General features: G+C 38.4%; 1 protein-coding gene across 1 annotated transcript in view; it reads right to left on the reverse strand.

Annotated features, from left to right (window-relative positions):
• LOC309797548 (uncharacterized protein) overlaps positions 1-15,009 on the reverse strand; it is a gene marked incomplete at its 3' end in the record, with an annotated part of 48,658 nt that extends 33,649 nt beyond the window's left edge. The window contains exons 1-5 of the mRNA XM_082646043.1: positions 14,826-15,009; positions 14,661-14,715; positions 14,533-14,594; positions 14,148-14,226; positions 13,838-14,087 (exon numbers count right to left, since the gene is read on the reverse strand). Coding sequence (XP_082502169.1) covers positions 13,838-14,087; positions 14,148-14,226; positions 14,533-14,594; positions 14,661-14,715; positions 14,826-14,919 — 540 coding nt within the window. The 5' untranslated portion in view covers positions 14,920-15,009. The remainder of the gene's footprint in view (positions 1-13,837; positions 14,088-14,147; positions 14,227-14,532; positions 14,595-14,660; positions 14,716-14,825) is intronic.
• Positions 15,010-15,343: the final 334 nt, after the last annotated feature.

The following is a 15,343-nucleotide window of genomic DNA, read 5'->3' on the forward strand; positions in this document are numbered from 1 at the left end:
AACGTAATGCCTGCTTGGACGAATATCATGGTAGTATTCTTTATTAGAATTTTGTTCTATCATTCCTATAAGTTTCAGCCTGTGTCACACCTTACATCATTATCAATGAGGAAGACTGAGTCAACTAATATGCATTTCTAAGAGCATCATCCTTATTGTTACTAGCCAAAAATTTGTGCAAGAAGCTTGATATCACTTAAAGTTATAAAGCTTAGGTAAGAAAGTTATAATTCCACAATTTCCAAGACCGACTGTCTTTTAACCTCGGCATTGTTTAATACTTCTTGATTCTTCTTCTTTGAACGAGCGCGAGGTTGTTAAGTTTATTATGAGGCTGACGTTTCGGCCGTGTCGCCTTCTTCAGAGCCTGGAAAGGTCGACTGACAGCGATCTACCAAGCCAAACACGTCAATATCTCAAACAGAGAAACTCAAAAACCAAATCCTAACCGCGTGAATAACATCGAATACTCACCACTTCTCTGCCTTCGACCAACCGCTAGGTTGTGTCTGCGGAAGAGGAATGAGGTACACTTCCTTCTAGAGTGCCCCTTTATCAGACTAGAAGATCAATCTGATATATTGTGCGAAATCACGTGTGATTAGGAGGCACTCTTCCTTGCGGTTCATATTTGGGTTTTTGAAGTTAATGCAAAATGCGTCAAGAACCCTGCGCGTCGATATGCTAGTTTCTTGCGCAAGAATATTAACCTTAACATCAAAATCCTCTCCGTTGTGTCTTTGTGTCCTATGCGTGCCTAGTGGAGTACTCGTTTTGCTTTTAAATTTTCCATCTAGGTGTTCTTCTATGCGGACACAAAGAGGTCTTCCCGTTTCGCCAATATATTCGTCTCCGCAAGTTTTGCAAGAAATCAGGTACACTGTACCTGAGATCATGCAATCACCGTCTCTGCCCTGAGGGCAAATGCAAAATAATATAATAAATAAATATAAATAAATAAAATAATGTAATACAAATACAAAATATTATACATTACATGTTTTACACATACATTACATGGACGATGCAAAATTTTTAATAACACCAGTTATTTATCTGTAAAAAGTGATCTACCAAAGTAGGAAAGTACTAGTAAGTTTTCTAAGGTGTGTGTACTTTTCATTTTAAGCTTATTTCACTTTAAAACATTCATCATGCCATCTCATTGTGTCATTGGCCTTTTATGTCAAGAAAGTGATTTGGATGTCCGATGGCAAATCTCCATTTTGCTGACGTATGACAATGTGACAATTCATTGTGACAGCTTTCTACCAGTACATCTCACATAAGAGATCCAAGAACAAAACCAAGTTCTTCAGAATTCACAAGTTATTCAGGATGTACTGAATTTTAGTGCAGATGTAGTGCATTCCATAATGATGTACTTTATGTACGAATTTCTAAATAAGAGAAGGCATTTGTACACCGATAGTGTTGGTATACAAGTATTCCTTTGGCTGAGGACTTACTGCATAGAAGGACCTATCTTATGGGCTGTACTATAATATCGCATATATCTATGTTCTCGAACAGTAAGGGTCTAAACCAGCAATAAAAATTGGTGGTAATAAGAATTAATAATTGTTTCCAAACAGAAAATCTTCTCACCCCTAATGTCTGAACAGTCTGAAGAAGAATTCTCAAAGAACTGCAATGATGCTGTTATGTATCCAAATTATTTCCAATAATTTCACTGTCGTGAAAAGAAACACAGTAAGTTAGAACATTTATCATTACTGATTTATTATTACATCATAGTGAAAAGCTGTCCTAAGGTAATGAACCTCAATGTCTAAACAAGGGAATATCTGCGTTTTCTCATTGGCCATAATCTGTAGTGTATATTCTCTTAAAAAGCAATACACTCTTGTCCCAAATTGAGCTGCTCTAAATGGAGGTTTTTTATAAATTATTAGTTGAGAGAACAGTTTTCGAAGAGCTATTCCGGACATACGATTTACGTCGAATTTTCTTTTCTAGTGATTTCAAGAAGTGCGGTAAGAAAACCTCTGGGAATCTTTCAAGGGGTGTATACCGATTTTGGTACACATGGCGTTTTTGTGTTAAGGAAGCGAACCGAAAAGCTATATTCTAGGCAGCAGAATCCATTCAATTTATTCATTAAATTTCATAGAGTACTATTAAAATTAGGAATTGATAACACATTAGAAGTGATACTGTTCAGCAAAAGAAAGGTATTGGTTCGATCATACACGAGGACCATTAAGCCTATCATCCCTCCGGAGTCGGGTCGGAGAATTGGTACCAGACTTGTTCAGGACCAATTGGCTTCTTCAAATCCGCATAACTGGCGACTACTTAAGGGTTGAACAACAATTGTTTAATTTTCAATTATGAAGTAGTATAAGTATCAATATCCTTCATATTTTTACCCAGATGTCTCTTTAGTAAATTCCAGAAGATTACACTTTCCTAACCATTTAACAACATAATAACCTTACTGGTTCAATGCGGCACCAGACCAACGAAGCCCTTAAACCTTGAATTTGGTTTGTAACATTGTTGTCGAGCAGTTCGTCTGTTAACAAATCGGAAGATTCAAATCGCTGCTCTCATGAAAACAATCTCAGGTGATAAAATAACGATGGATTGTAGACGATTTATTTATAAAGGTCATAATTTACTTTTAAAATGATATAATCCTGATCAAACACAACATGGCTACTCTGAAAAAAGGAACAGTTGGAATCTACTAATTCTACCAACGAGACACTTTTCTTTTGTTCGCATAGCATTTTGACGTCTTGAAATCGACGATTTTCCTGAAAACGTTTTCAGCAGCGGTCTAGTTGTTAAAGACTTCTTAGTAGTAGTAGCTTTCGAGATTCCTGCGAAAAAATGGTAATCGGTTAGCCAGAGATCCGATGTGAAATGATTCGTATGTGAGGGTTACGTAAATCTATTAGTCGAGAATCTACAGCGTTACAGGTACCAGATTTTGTCGAGGATTTTTGTACAAAATAATTGACTGTTTCTGGTTGCCCTTTTTAAAATGTGTGGCAAATTTGATCTAATTGTCCAAAGCCATATAACATGGATCTAAAAAGCGACAATGTTGCTAATTTCAAAACAATTTCCACGTAAATTAGTTCTTTTATTAAGGCTAGCAAACGGATAAAAAGAATCGCGAAGAAATACCTTTCTAATATGTATCCACCCTACACACATAAATTAGTTGGGCATTTTAGATTCTTTCGAGTTTTTTCTTCGTTTCATTAAACCACAATATTATTTGACATCGGTCTCATCCTATGCACACTTTGGTTTTTTTATGTTTTTTTTTTCATCGATATTTCCGTTTTCTTGCCAAGTACGATATATTGTTGTGGTTTTTGTTATTATTTGAAAAATAAAGGACAATCAATCAGTGCTGATCAGTCTCGCGCTATGCATTCGACTTCATCAAGCATTGTAGAGATTAATAAATGCATATATTTGCCAATAAAATGACTTTCGGTGGCCTACCGATCTATCACGTCAGTGTGCTTATCCTCTCAACCAAGTCTGGTACCAATATACCGATTCCAGCGGAATGGAAGGTTTAGTGTGCCTGGGTACGGGATCGAACCAAGGATTGTTGGAAAGCGTATTGCAGGCCACCTCTAACTACTACGCTACACGCGCACCATTAGTATTTAAATCAGGTGTATTGCAAATGCCATTTGAACACTTTCAACTATAGCAACACTCCACGAAAGTAGTGTATTGTAACCATTCAGGATTCTTTTTGAGATCAATTGAGAATTGTAGAACTATTTTATAATTTTCTGCGTTATTCGTTTCCATCTACACATGAGACTCAACCTATCTTTATTCATTTATTCACAGATAGGTCAGTGACTCCGTCATTGATTGCCAAATAAAATCATTACAAAATTCTTTCTGTTGAAAGCCACAAGCCATATGACGTCTTACTTTCAAAGGAAAGGATCCTAGATAGTCGATCTCGCGCACGCTCCTCCTCCTTAGGTTGCAAAAGAATTCTTCATCAGTACTGTCCGATACGCTTGTTGAGTGTTCTCTACAATTTTTACACGAAGATTACCCTCTTCTGCATATCGTGAACTTTGAGTCACAACAACAGCAATCAGGATTCCGTCATGAAACCTGTTGTATGGACCACATCCAGGCCGTATTCAGGACCATAAGAGTATGTCGACAGCATCATTTGCCTCTTGAATTCACTTTTTTCAAATATGACATTACATTAAACGCATTTCCAGCGTTGGAACGAAATGTATCACAAAAACACAGCTTTTATATCACCCTCTAACCATACATCGTGAAAGAGATCCAGAGATCGAAATAAGAAATTAGAAAATCTCTAGTTAAATATAAGATTTGATCCCATCTATTGCAGCGTTTGGTCAGGAACAGCTACTTTGTAAGTATATTCCTCGCAAAAAGTGTCTTCTGGTTGAAGGCTCCTCTCAAACGATGTTGAATAGCTCGAGGCCAATGATTGCCTTAGGCGAACTAGCTGGGAGCAAACCTACAAATAATACAGCTATGAAAACCAGACATTGCGAAAAATTACCGACTCACATATATAGTAGACATCCTCAGCTTCTGATCGAAAAGTCGCACGTCCTCTTTGGTAATGGGATGGTCTTCAGGAGGGCAGAATGATAACTCTTCACCAAGAAAAGCATCCGTAAAACGAATCCCTTCACACAGATGTGAAATGTCTTTCAATTTCTCGAAACTAAAACTTCGTGAGCTATAAAAAATACAAGTAAGAAATATGTACAAAACTATTCTGAAATGACAGAGATACCTTTAAGAAAGTAAAAAATAGTGAAACGTAAGGATATGAAAACACCATATTCATGTCTCAAAAAAGAAGAATGAGGAGAAAGTAAATCAACCATCTTAGTCGTTGACGAGTGCGTTCTTCTCCCCAATATACCATCACTTGAAGCTCACTAGCTGTTCGCTGTTGCTACAACAAAACTACTTTAAATGGATCTAATAAGTTTCGAAACCAAAAGGGAGTACAGAAATACAGGTATGCAAAAATGCTTACTGCTGTTGACGCAGTAGAGACAATTGAGTTCATTGAAGATATGGGAGAATGGAGACGTATGGAAACCAGCTTAAAAAGGCAAAATAACTGTAGGCGATATTAAGCGCGTCAAAATTTTTCGAAAAGTTAGATGAGCGTTACGATAAATTTTTCTTCAGGATAAAATCATAATTATAAGTTTTAAGTGAATTTTGTTTACGACCACATATCTAAATGTGTTACTACAGAGGACATTTAAATGAAAATAAAAACAAGACGTAAGCAAAATAAATAACAGTGAATATCCTTTCCTTAGAGTCACCACGATCTATCACAATTCCAGGAGCTGGACGAATATCAGCAGGAATGTGTTCCAGAGCGCCAGATTCTGTAGTGCATAAAACGACTACACGGGAAAACGCTCGTCTAAAAGTTCAAGTTTTATAATGAATCATATAAGATATAATCACATACAATGCTCTTCCAATAGCTTCTGAATCAACAACGGTTGTTAGTAACAAACCGGTTTCCTGAGTTTGTCAACGAAAATGAGAAAGTTGATTCATGACAAGACTGTAAGATATAAGTTCCATTTCGTAAAATACGTAGGTCATCTCTGGCCTTCACTCTAACAACTGCAGCTCCACCCAGTCCTCGAACCGGCATCTTAAAAGAAATAATGCTTTATGTAGAAGTGTATTAAAAAAGTAGAAAGAAAAATTAAGAGTTTATTTCAGCTGAAAGTAACCATAAAAATGAAATTAACACCATTGAAGTTACACAACAAAGATTTAAGAAAAGAAAAGAAACAATGAAACATTATCTATAAATAAAAGCTTATAAGAAAAAAAAGAATACCCTATAGTTCACTTGAGGTCCATCTCCTCCCTCCACCGCAATCAGAACATTTGTATAGAATCGAGCAATCTGAGACGGGGAAAATTCAATTCGAAGCGGAACAGTACGACGTGGATCCAGAAGTAAGATTTGGCTGTCCAAGAGCTGCAACCAATATAGTCGTTCTTCATTAGAGCATTGAATAGTGATAGGAAAGATTTTAGAAAATAACTAGTGTACAGTAAAAGGTGGTCCAGAATGACTGAGCTTCGCCCTTATTCGAAGAGAGGTATCTGTACGATTGGTAACATCAACGTTCGAAACAGCTGTATCTCCAATAGCTACGAAACCGAACGCTACTTCGAGTTGAGGGATATAAAGCACAGACCTAAATCTCAATTTTCAGAAAATAAAGCTGTCATAAAATTCTTATTGGTAAGTGAAAAAAAAACCTCCGCGTCGGATTAGAAGTCAGTTGTGAAAAGCATGGAACCATAGCGTTTGTAGATAAAGAGCCAGATGATCTTGCAGAGGAATGCGGTCGAGAGCTCAACTAAAGATATATTCGTCAACTTCATTCACTCGCACGTCATTAGGTTGTATGGGGCATACGAAAGAAGTGAATAACGACCAAAAACAGCTACGAGCCGCTCTCTGGGGAACTTAGCAAACCTATTAGTTGCCTTACCGACCTTTGAAGAGTATACGTGGACTTACTTCTTCAAGCTCTGAAGTGTCTCACCACTTCTTCCCAATCATAGAATCAACCAGTATACACAGAATCAAGAATGATTATGACTAATGTATGTTGTGTGCAAACCATCCCAGCACAACAGATATAGGAATTATATTTTTGATCATAAAAAATACATAGTTGGTTTTGGCTTACATTTACTCACAAACAGCAATAGGACGCAACATATAGTACTATGCAGCTAACGGAGTGAAGTTTCATCATAGAGATATGCGTACAATTACCAAAATATGTATGAAAAACAGCTTGAATAGCTAATAAACAAGCAAACAACAGCACGGAAGTTGATGAGAGCGAACACAAAAATTTATACACAAATACTAATTGTTTACTTATTATACATAGAGTGCTTGCTAATTAGATCGTACTTGCCTAGCTTTCCCTTTATTGCTTTCGTTGCCTTATAACCCTAATCCAAGGATGGAAAATGGATTGTATACGGGGTTTGAATGCAACTTTACAATCATTCTTCTATTCATTATAAATGGCCCAGAAAGATATCAGAGAGACAGAATAAGATGCAAGAGAGCTTTAAGGTGAACATTGGGATGGCTGACAATAATGATTGTGGCTTAAGCCACCCAGTTGTAGTTGCAACTTCAAAAGATTTGTACGTTTGTATTTTATAGAATAACACACGCAAACGTCGCGATGCTCGAAAAGGATCACCACCAGGAACGAATATTGTAAGAGAAAGAGGAACTATTAAAATCATAAAAGCAAAAAAACCGCCTCACAACGCACCTCTCCCTCGCATGTAACCTTCCCTTGATTACAAGCAGCACCATGATCCATTTTCTAAAATGTATACATTAGGAAATAAAAAAAAGAAAATCAAAAAGAAACCGAGAAGGAAATAATATTCAAATGAATGTTGGCGGTACCATTCGCTTCGGAGTAGAGTCTTCACCATGTAAAGCATTTTGAGAGGTGAATTTTTAGCCAGATATATTTCCAGTTCGTCTTGATCTAATCTCTTTTTTAACCCACCTAAGACAACGTGTACAACGTCTAAATTTTTGTGTCAAGCCCATGGAACAACGTATAATTTCTCATCTCTCACGCAACGAATAATATGTGACTCATGATTTTCACTGTAGTTTCGCAATAGCCCGCCCCTTATTTGTGTATTCGGCTCTACAATTCGGCTTATCTATTTAGTTTTCCATGTTTCTATTGAAATACGTTGCTGTCGCCTTTGGCGGTCGATTTTGCAACACATGTAGTATATTTCTCCAATTTTATACAACATTTACAACTATCCACTTTAAAGAAAAGTATTTATCGCCTAGGAACCCTATAATAAACGAGGCTTGGCTCGATCTCGCGCTCCAAACAAACCGAACTCTCCATCCTTTGAGATCAGGAAAGTGGTTCCAAAAAAAAGCATTACCTGGAAACATCGGTAGGCCACGCAAGATCGTATAGGGCAAATATTTTACCTGTTCGAGGCTCAGCTTAATAGGTTGTAAATCCCAAAGTTATTGACCAACGCCAAAAACTCTACCCTCTTATAAATTCAGTACTACAACTATGATTCTTAAAAGAGATTTCAAATGAAAAACAACCAATTGCTGGTAATAACTGGATGTTCCACGGATTTCCACTCACTGAGGTTTTTCCTCACTGATGGATCTCGAGCCGGTTAGTCGTGAGGCTACGTGGCGCGTCCCCAGGTGGCGGATAGGGGGTCAAACGCGAACCAAAAGCGACCTTGTGCTTCCCAGAGCAGCAGGTGGATCAAAGGGATGAACACTCTTTTTCTGCTGCGCAGATCTGGCAGTGCAAATTGTATTCTACAAGTCAATTCGGCCAAAAGCCTGCAAGCAAGTGACTAGGAAGTACATGGGAGGCGGTTAGGAGTCCTGTCCACTCAACTGCAATGAACTCTGGGAAAGACTGGCAAGCTACTCATTAGTATATTCAGCCCCCATGGTTAGAGCCCGGCAAGCTACCCCATGGGTACAAAAGATGCCAAACAGAGTAAAATAAATGAGAGTCATTCCCCTGACCACGAAAGAGCCCCCGATAAGGCAGCGTTGGGTAGGACGAGTACGGAGAGGCTGCTACAATCTCAGGGCTATCTGGGCTACCTAAATGTGATAGGACTAAGGTGACGATCTGTACCTACAACGCAAGATCGCTTGCATCTGAGTCCGCTGTTGAGGACTTGCTGATGCAGGCCAGAAAGATCAGATACGACGACATCGGACTGGCTGAGACGAGGAGACATCATTCCTTTAACGCCGTTTATGATTCTGGAAAAGAACTCTTCCTTGGAACATGCGACAATAGAGGAGTTGGAGGCGTTGGTGTCCTCGTCAACACGAGTTTGGCCATGAACATCGAATCGTTTTAAACAACTAACAACCCGAATCGGACGGTTAAGGTTGAAGAGATGTGGGCCTATGCCGGCTCTAATTATCTACGTCGTCTACGCAGCTACCTCAAGCTACGACGAAGATGAGGTCGAAGCGTTTTATATGGACTTGGAGAAGTTCTACAGAGAAGATCATACCTCCTTCAAAGTCATAATTGGCGACTTCAACGCTAAGATTGGACCGAACAGGGAGAGAGGCTATCCGAGTTTATCATGACGACCAAGACAATCCATGGTAACTCACAGTTCCAAAAGCCCCTCTCTCAACGCTGGACGTGGGAATCCCCCAATGGAGAGTACCATAGTGAAATAGACCACATCATAGTAAACCGAAGATTTTGCATAACCGATTTGGGTGTGCAAATGCACTGGCTCGTCTCTTCACAGGCTACCTGTTAGAATGCAAGGTTCCAAACAATGGAAGACCAGCAAAACCGTGTTGTTGTACAAAAAGGGAGACCTCCACGACATTGGCAACTATCGCCCAATCTGCCTGCTGTCCGTCGTAAATAAACTCTTTACTAGAGTCATTCTCAACAGGATGGACAGAACATTGGACGAGGTACAGCCATGCGAGGAAGCAGGGTTCCGAAAAGGATTCAGTACGATAGACCACATACACACAATAACGAGGCTCATCGAACTATCACGAGAGTATAAAAGACCGCTCTGTCTCACTTTCATCGACTTGAGGAAAGCTTTTGACTCCGTTGAGACAGAAGCGGTTATAGAAGCTCTGGGAAACCAGGGCGTCGCTACCCAAACACCACTCCTTCGTGAGCTATAGAAGAATTTCACGAATAGAATACCGTATCGCCATTTTACAACGCAATTAAAATGAACGTAAAGAGGGGTGTTCGACAAGGCGACACAATGTCGCCAAAACTTTTCACATCGAGCCTCGAAGACGTTATGCGAAAATTGGAATGGGACAATGAAAGAGTGAAAAATGATGGTCGGCAACTACACCATCTTCGCTTTGCTGATGATATCGTCCTTATAACATCAAACATCAGTCAGGCGGAACGAATGCTTGCCGACATTGACCGAGTATGTGGAAGTATTGGTCTTCGACTATACATGACGAAAACGGTATTCATGAAAACGGATCGGTCTCAAAGGCCCCATTTAAGCTCAACGGAACAAATATCTCCGAATGCAACAGTTATGTGTACCTAGAAGAACTCGAGAACTCAAATGATGAATGACGTAGCTCCATAGCTGAGCAGGAGGAAGAGAGCAGCTTAGGGAGCTTTTAAGAGCATCGAGGATGTAGTGAAGAGGATGAAGAACACTCGACTCCGTGCCCACATTTTTGAATCAACGATGCTTCCTGCATTAACATACGCATCAGAGACCTGATCGCTACGTAGGCAGGATGAAAGAACACTCAGCGAAAGGGCGATGCTAGGAGTGTCGCGTGTCACGCAAGTGAGAGAGGGAATACGAAGCTCGGACCTACGTCAACGATCGAAAATTAGAGACGCCGTCCTTTACGCCAAAATGTCAAAAATAAGGTGGGCCGGGCACGTGATGCGACGAAATGGCAACCGATGGACAAGAGCCGCCACGGATTGGATTCCTCGGGATGTCAAGCGCACAACAGGAAGACCACCGACCCGATTCTTCAGAGTTCTTTACAAACACGCTGAACGAATGGTATGATGCTCAACGTGTCCCTAGAGCGAGCAGAACCCTTTGGACCACTCTTGCACGCGACAGGGACAGATGGAGGAATTACTGGCGCCCGCTTGATTCAATCGAAGATCAACGGGAATACAGGTGATACAGTTGAACTGGATGTTAAATTGTATGTTCAAATAAACGCTTGTGTTATGTCGGCCGAAGAGAACTGAACTTTTTCGAATTGTTCAACGAGTGTAAAAAATACAATTCATAAGCCACCGAAACATCCAGTGTTTCTCATATGCGAAGAAAGTAAAGAGAAGTACATAGAAGGACAAAGATGACTTCAGTGGTGGAGCAATATGATGCATCACGACACTTGGATTATCGAGAACAGATTTTGCAATGGACTGCAGCTTCTGGGAGAATGAACAGAACTTTAAGAATTTTTGGAGTACTTCTAATATCTCGTTGTGAAAGTAAAGTGGCTTGGGCAGGCGACGAATCAGAATCGAGGGTACCAACATCTTTTGAAGAGATGAACATATTTATTAGACTGTGCCTTCACATAACAACTGTTAACACTATTAAGAGGAATTCCAAACTTCGCTTATGTATTCCATCCTCTTGAATCCCAAATCCCATCAAGAGATAAATTTGAAAATCTGTCTTACTTAGCTTACAATGAAAGTAGAACTGGAGACTTTTAAAATGTCTTCTAAACAATATGCGAATTGCTAACTTTGCTTCAGTAGAGAAAATTTCCTGTTTGAAAACCTCTCTAGGACGCTGGAAAGATTGCACAAGCTCAAAGAGTTTTCAAATTGGTGAGTAGAAGCTCCTTAGGTAAAGGATTAACTATTCGGCTTTGATTAGACCATGAAGGAAGTGGCATGTGGTCGATTCCATCAACCATCATAGGAATGATTGAATGCGTATTTGGCCTATACACTAGCCAAAGGTGGCCCAATGATGTTTCAAGTTAGTGCTTTTATCCTTCCAAACAAGTTTTAACCAACTCGTCATCCACGGAGAGATGAAGGCATGGTGACCTTAGATGAAGGGATCGAACCTTTGTTCGATACAGTGCATATTGCAAATTCACCTCTAATCACTGCTCTACACCAGCCCCTCCTGAGGTTATATATATGTATATATACTATAAATATATAAATGTTATATGTATATATGTTTGTATATATGTTTGTTTGTATGTATATATACATATATACAAACTCCACAAGTATATATATAAATGGTATACCAAAAGGTTCAAAAGTTGATGGCAAAACGTTTAGGTTATACGAGTTGTTACGATAGAGTCGAGTATCTCTAATGTCTTCAATGATAAAACATATGGAATCATAATAATAAGCTGGTACTCTTAGTTTCCTTCTTCTTAGAACAGTTCCGTCGCGAAAAGAACTAACCCGTTTGCAAAAAAATTTTGCAAACTTTAATTTGTACAAAATAAGCTTCTCAGGCGACGCGTGATATAACGTCTGCATCGGGAAGCTGTATAGATTAAATATATGGAGAAGAGCAATAAAAAAGTAGTGGGTGGGCGAGCAAAATAAAGAGCTGAAAGGAAAATGAATCATGCTAAATAGAACGATAGCAAAATAAAGTCAAAGAACAACCGTCAATGTGGCAGAAACCTTTGAAACCATTTCATTGTCAGGAACAATTGTCTTATTCATATCTGTAGTTTTATCCTGAACAGAATATGTTAGCCTTGAAAATAAATCAGGAAGACAGCCTTTACAGAAACACTTGAAACTTAACCTACCAAAGCATTTTCTGCCACAGCGAATCCAGCCTAAACTACAAATATATTGCGCAATGTTATTGCGGCAACTATAAAAGACAGCTCCTACCATGATTCCACCACTGCTACATGATTTAGTGGAAGAGAGATTACGCGAGGTACACGGCAATGATGGTTTACTTAAATAGAGCAGTGTGAATGCACCTTTTTTTACTAATTAAGATATATGCACTGACATATATGAAACCGGAGGCGCAAAAAGGTGATTATGAGCTTTTCGTGCCTTCACTCGACTTTTTCTATGCTCTTCCAACACCTTCATTAACGATTCTGTGGAAGCACCAGAGGGTTGTTTCTGAAAAATTTTTCGTTTTAATTCTGGAAAGGTGTCCGACTAATAAGAAACATTTTCATAAACGGGTTAAAAGATTCGACATTAGAGATAATTCCACCGTTCTTCCAAGAACTCAAACACCGCGATCTCTTTTTTAACGAATAAATAACTGAGAAAAACTATGCTGTTTTTCATGCCAGGGTTATCAATGTTTCGCAAGAATTTACTAACCGAACTTATGTGTAATAGTCACTTTTAAATATACTTCTTGCTTAAGTTAAGACAATAAATACTCGTTTCAGAATTTTTGATTATCGAAGATACACTCTTCGTTAGGATCAAAGGTTTAAAACCTCTTGAATTGTCCTTATACTTAAATGAAGCGATCCCGTGGTTTCCGCAACAGAGTGCTCATCAAGTGTAGATGAAGCTAAAAAGAAAAAACAACTCTATACACATAAAAGGAACCCGAACTAAAGCCAATTTTTCCATGTAAATTACCTTCAGGCAGGATCAGAGATATACCATGGAATTCTTTAGCAAGATCATGATGTCGAGATGTAGCTTTGGCTATTAAGGCTAAAAAACATATGTATATATACACATATATGTATATATATGCATATATATATATGTATATACACATGTATGTACGTGTGCATACGTATATATATATATATATATATATATATATATGTAAAAGAGTGAATATGCAGTGGATGGCTATAGAATTAATATGAAAATGCAGTAACACACAAATAGGAGTGCTCGTTTGTACGACTCCTGAAGATGAAACAGAAGGGTTTGTCGGTTCGTTGGTAACATACGATGAATCCAGAATCCGCTTGGGAGTACTCCAACTATGACTCAAATTAAGCTGAAATTTGAACGCCTCAGGAAGCTTAAAACATACAGTAACAGTTCCAAGAAAGTTCTTAATCACTTTTTGCATGTCTAATAGCATGTGATCGTAGTCTTTATTGGTAACATCACTCGTTATGTTTTCCTTGTTTACGATGTTCTGACAAAACATTTTAGTACTAACGGAAACCTGGAACAAGATATTCAATCGTTTAATAATGATAGAACGAAATACTTGTGATTATACCAACCGCGCCGTTGTTGCTTTCTGAAGGTGCTTCATTAGCAGCATTCAAGCATGTTCCGTCAGATTTCAGGCAACAATCACCATTATCCTGCAGTAATATAGTTGATGAAACGAATAACTGAGAAAGTTTTAAAAGACATACCGGCACTGGAAGGCCTTGGGAAAATCTAGCCTTATTTGTTTTTTCGCACGAAGAATGATTAATAATGCTTGGCTCCCAACTATTCTCCTTCTCGAAATTGCTCTGATTGAACCTTCAATACAGAGAAATAAAATGGTAAATAGATATAGACTTGTTGGAACAGTTTGCAAACCTTGGATCGTTTAAAATGAAGCGGCCATGATCGCGAAGAAATGATTCCTGCTCTCTTTGAATGATGTCAATTGGTTTTTCTAAAGTGAGACTTATCAGTTCTTTATATTGGATGACTAATAACACAAAACTAACGGTCTGAAATAAATTCGCTGCTTTTGACAGAAACCGCCCGAAAGGATGAACAATCATCGTTATTGAAGGTATTGCTATTCGACGGATGTCGACTTATTGATGACAGAATGGTTAATTGTAAAAGTATAGGAACCTATTTCATCTGCGTAAAGACATGAGTGTGGTTGAAAATAAAAAGTGGAGCTTAAGATTAGAAGTCTCATATACCAAAACAACAAATACTGATTAAGATTAAGAACTAAAGCGCAAACCACTATTTGGCATGTCTCCAATCTTCGATTCCTCCGGAATTGTGGAAAGGAAAGAATGAATCCTGTTAAATAGGTTATACATTCGAAGTTGTTTTAGCTAAAAACAATCTGTTGCGCAAAACACATACCTTTCGTCAACGGATTGTTGAACATTGTCATATTCATGCAATTCCTTTTCATCAACTAAATTAAAAAAAAAGTATTACACAATGACATCACGACATGGTAGATTGCAGAGGAAATTCTACGAGTACCTCGTTAATTAGTATACAACAATTCTAGTGCAAACTCACAGTTTGATTCACGATCTGAAAGCGGGGCATCGTCGAAACTCTGATCATCGAATCTGTCTTCCACTATCTCTTCATCATCCGCAATGCTAGACATTTTGGAAGTGTCTGAAGGTATTAAAGAGAACAACAAATAAAAAAATATATTTGGAATGCATACTGACTCTAGCAACGGTCATCCAGATTAAACGTTAAAAATCCACTAACATTAACGGAACAGTAAAACTCAAACACAATAGAGAAAGCATTAAGAAAATCGATATATTATTTCTGAGTAATCGATATGGAAATTTCAAAATGATAAATATGAATTTTTGAATTCCAAAAAACCTACGAGGAGCACCAAGTTGAGCGCGAGTATATTTACGAGGTAGAGAACTCATTTGAGACCACTGAGATGACGGTTTACTTTTATATCAGCGAAATCAAGAAAACAACACGTACATATCTTTTACACATCTATTCGTGAAATGAAAAACATGATAACCAGCTAGAAATGGATAGAAATCAACACGTCACTA

This window comes from Mesoplodon mirus (assembly GCF_964341445.2).
Source record: "Mesoplodon mirus genome assembly, contig: HAP1_SCAFFOLD_709, whole genome shotgun sequence".
NCBI classification, from domain to species: Eukaryota; Metazoa; Chordata; class Mammalia; order Artiodactyla; family Ziphiidae; genus Mesoplodon; species Mesoplodon mirus.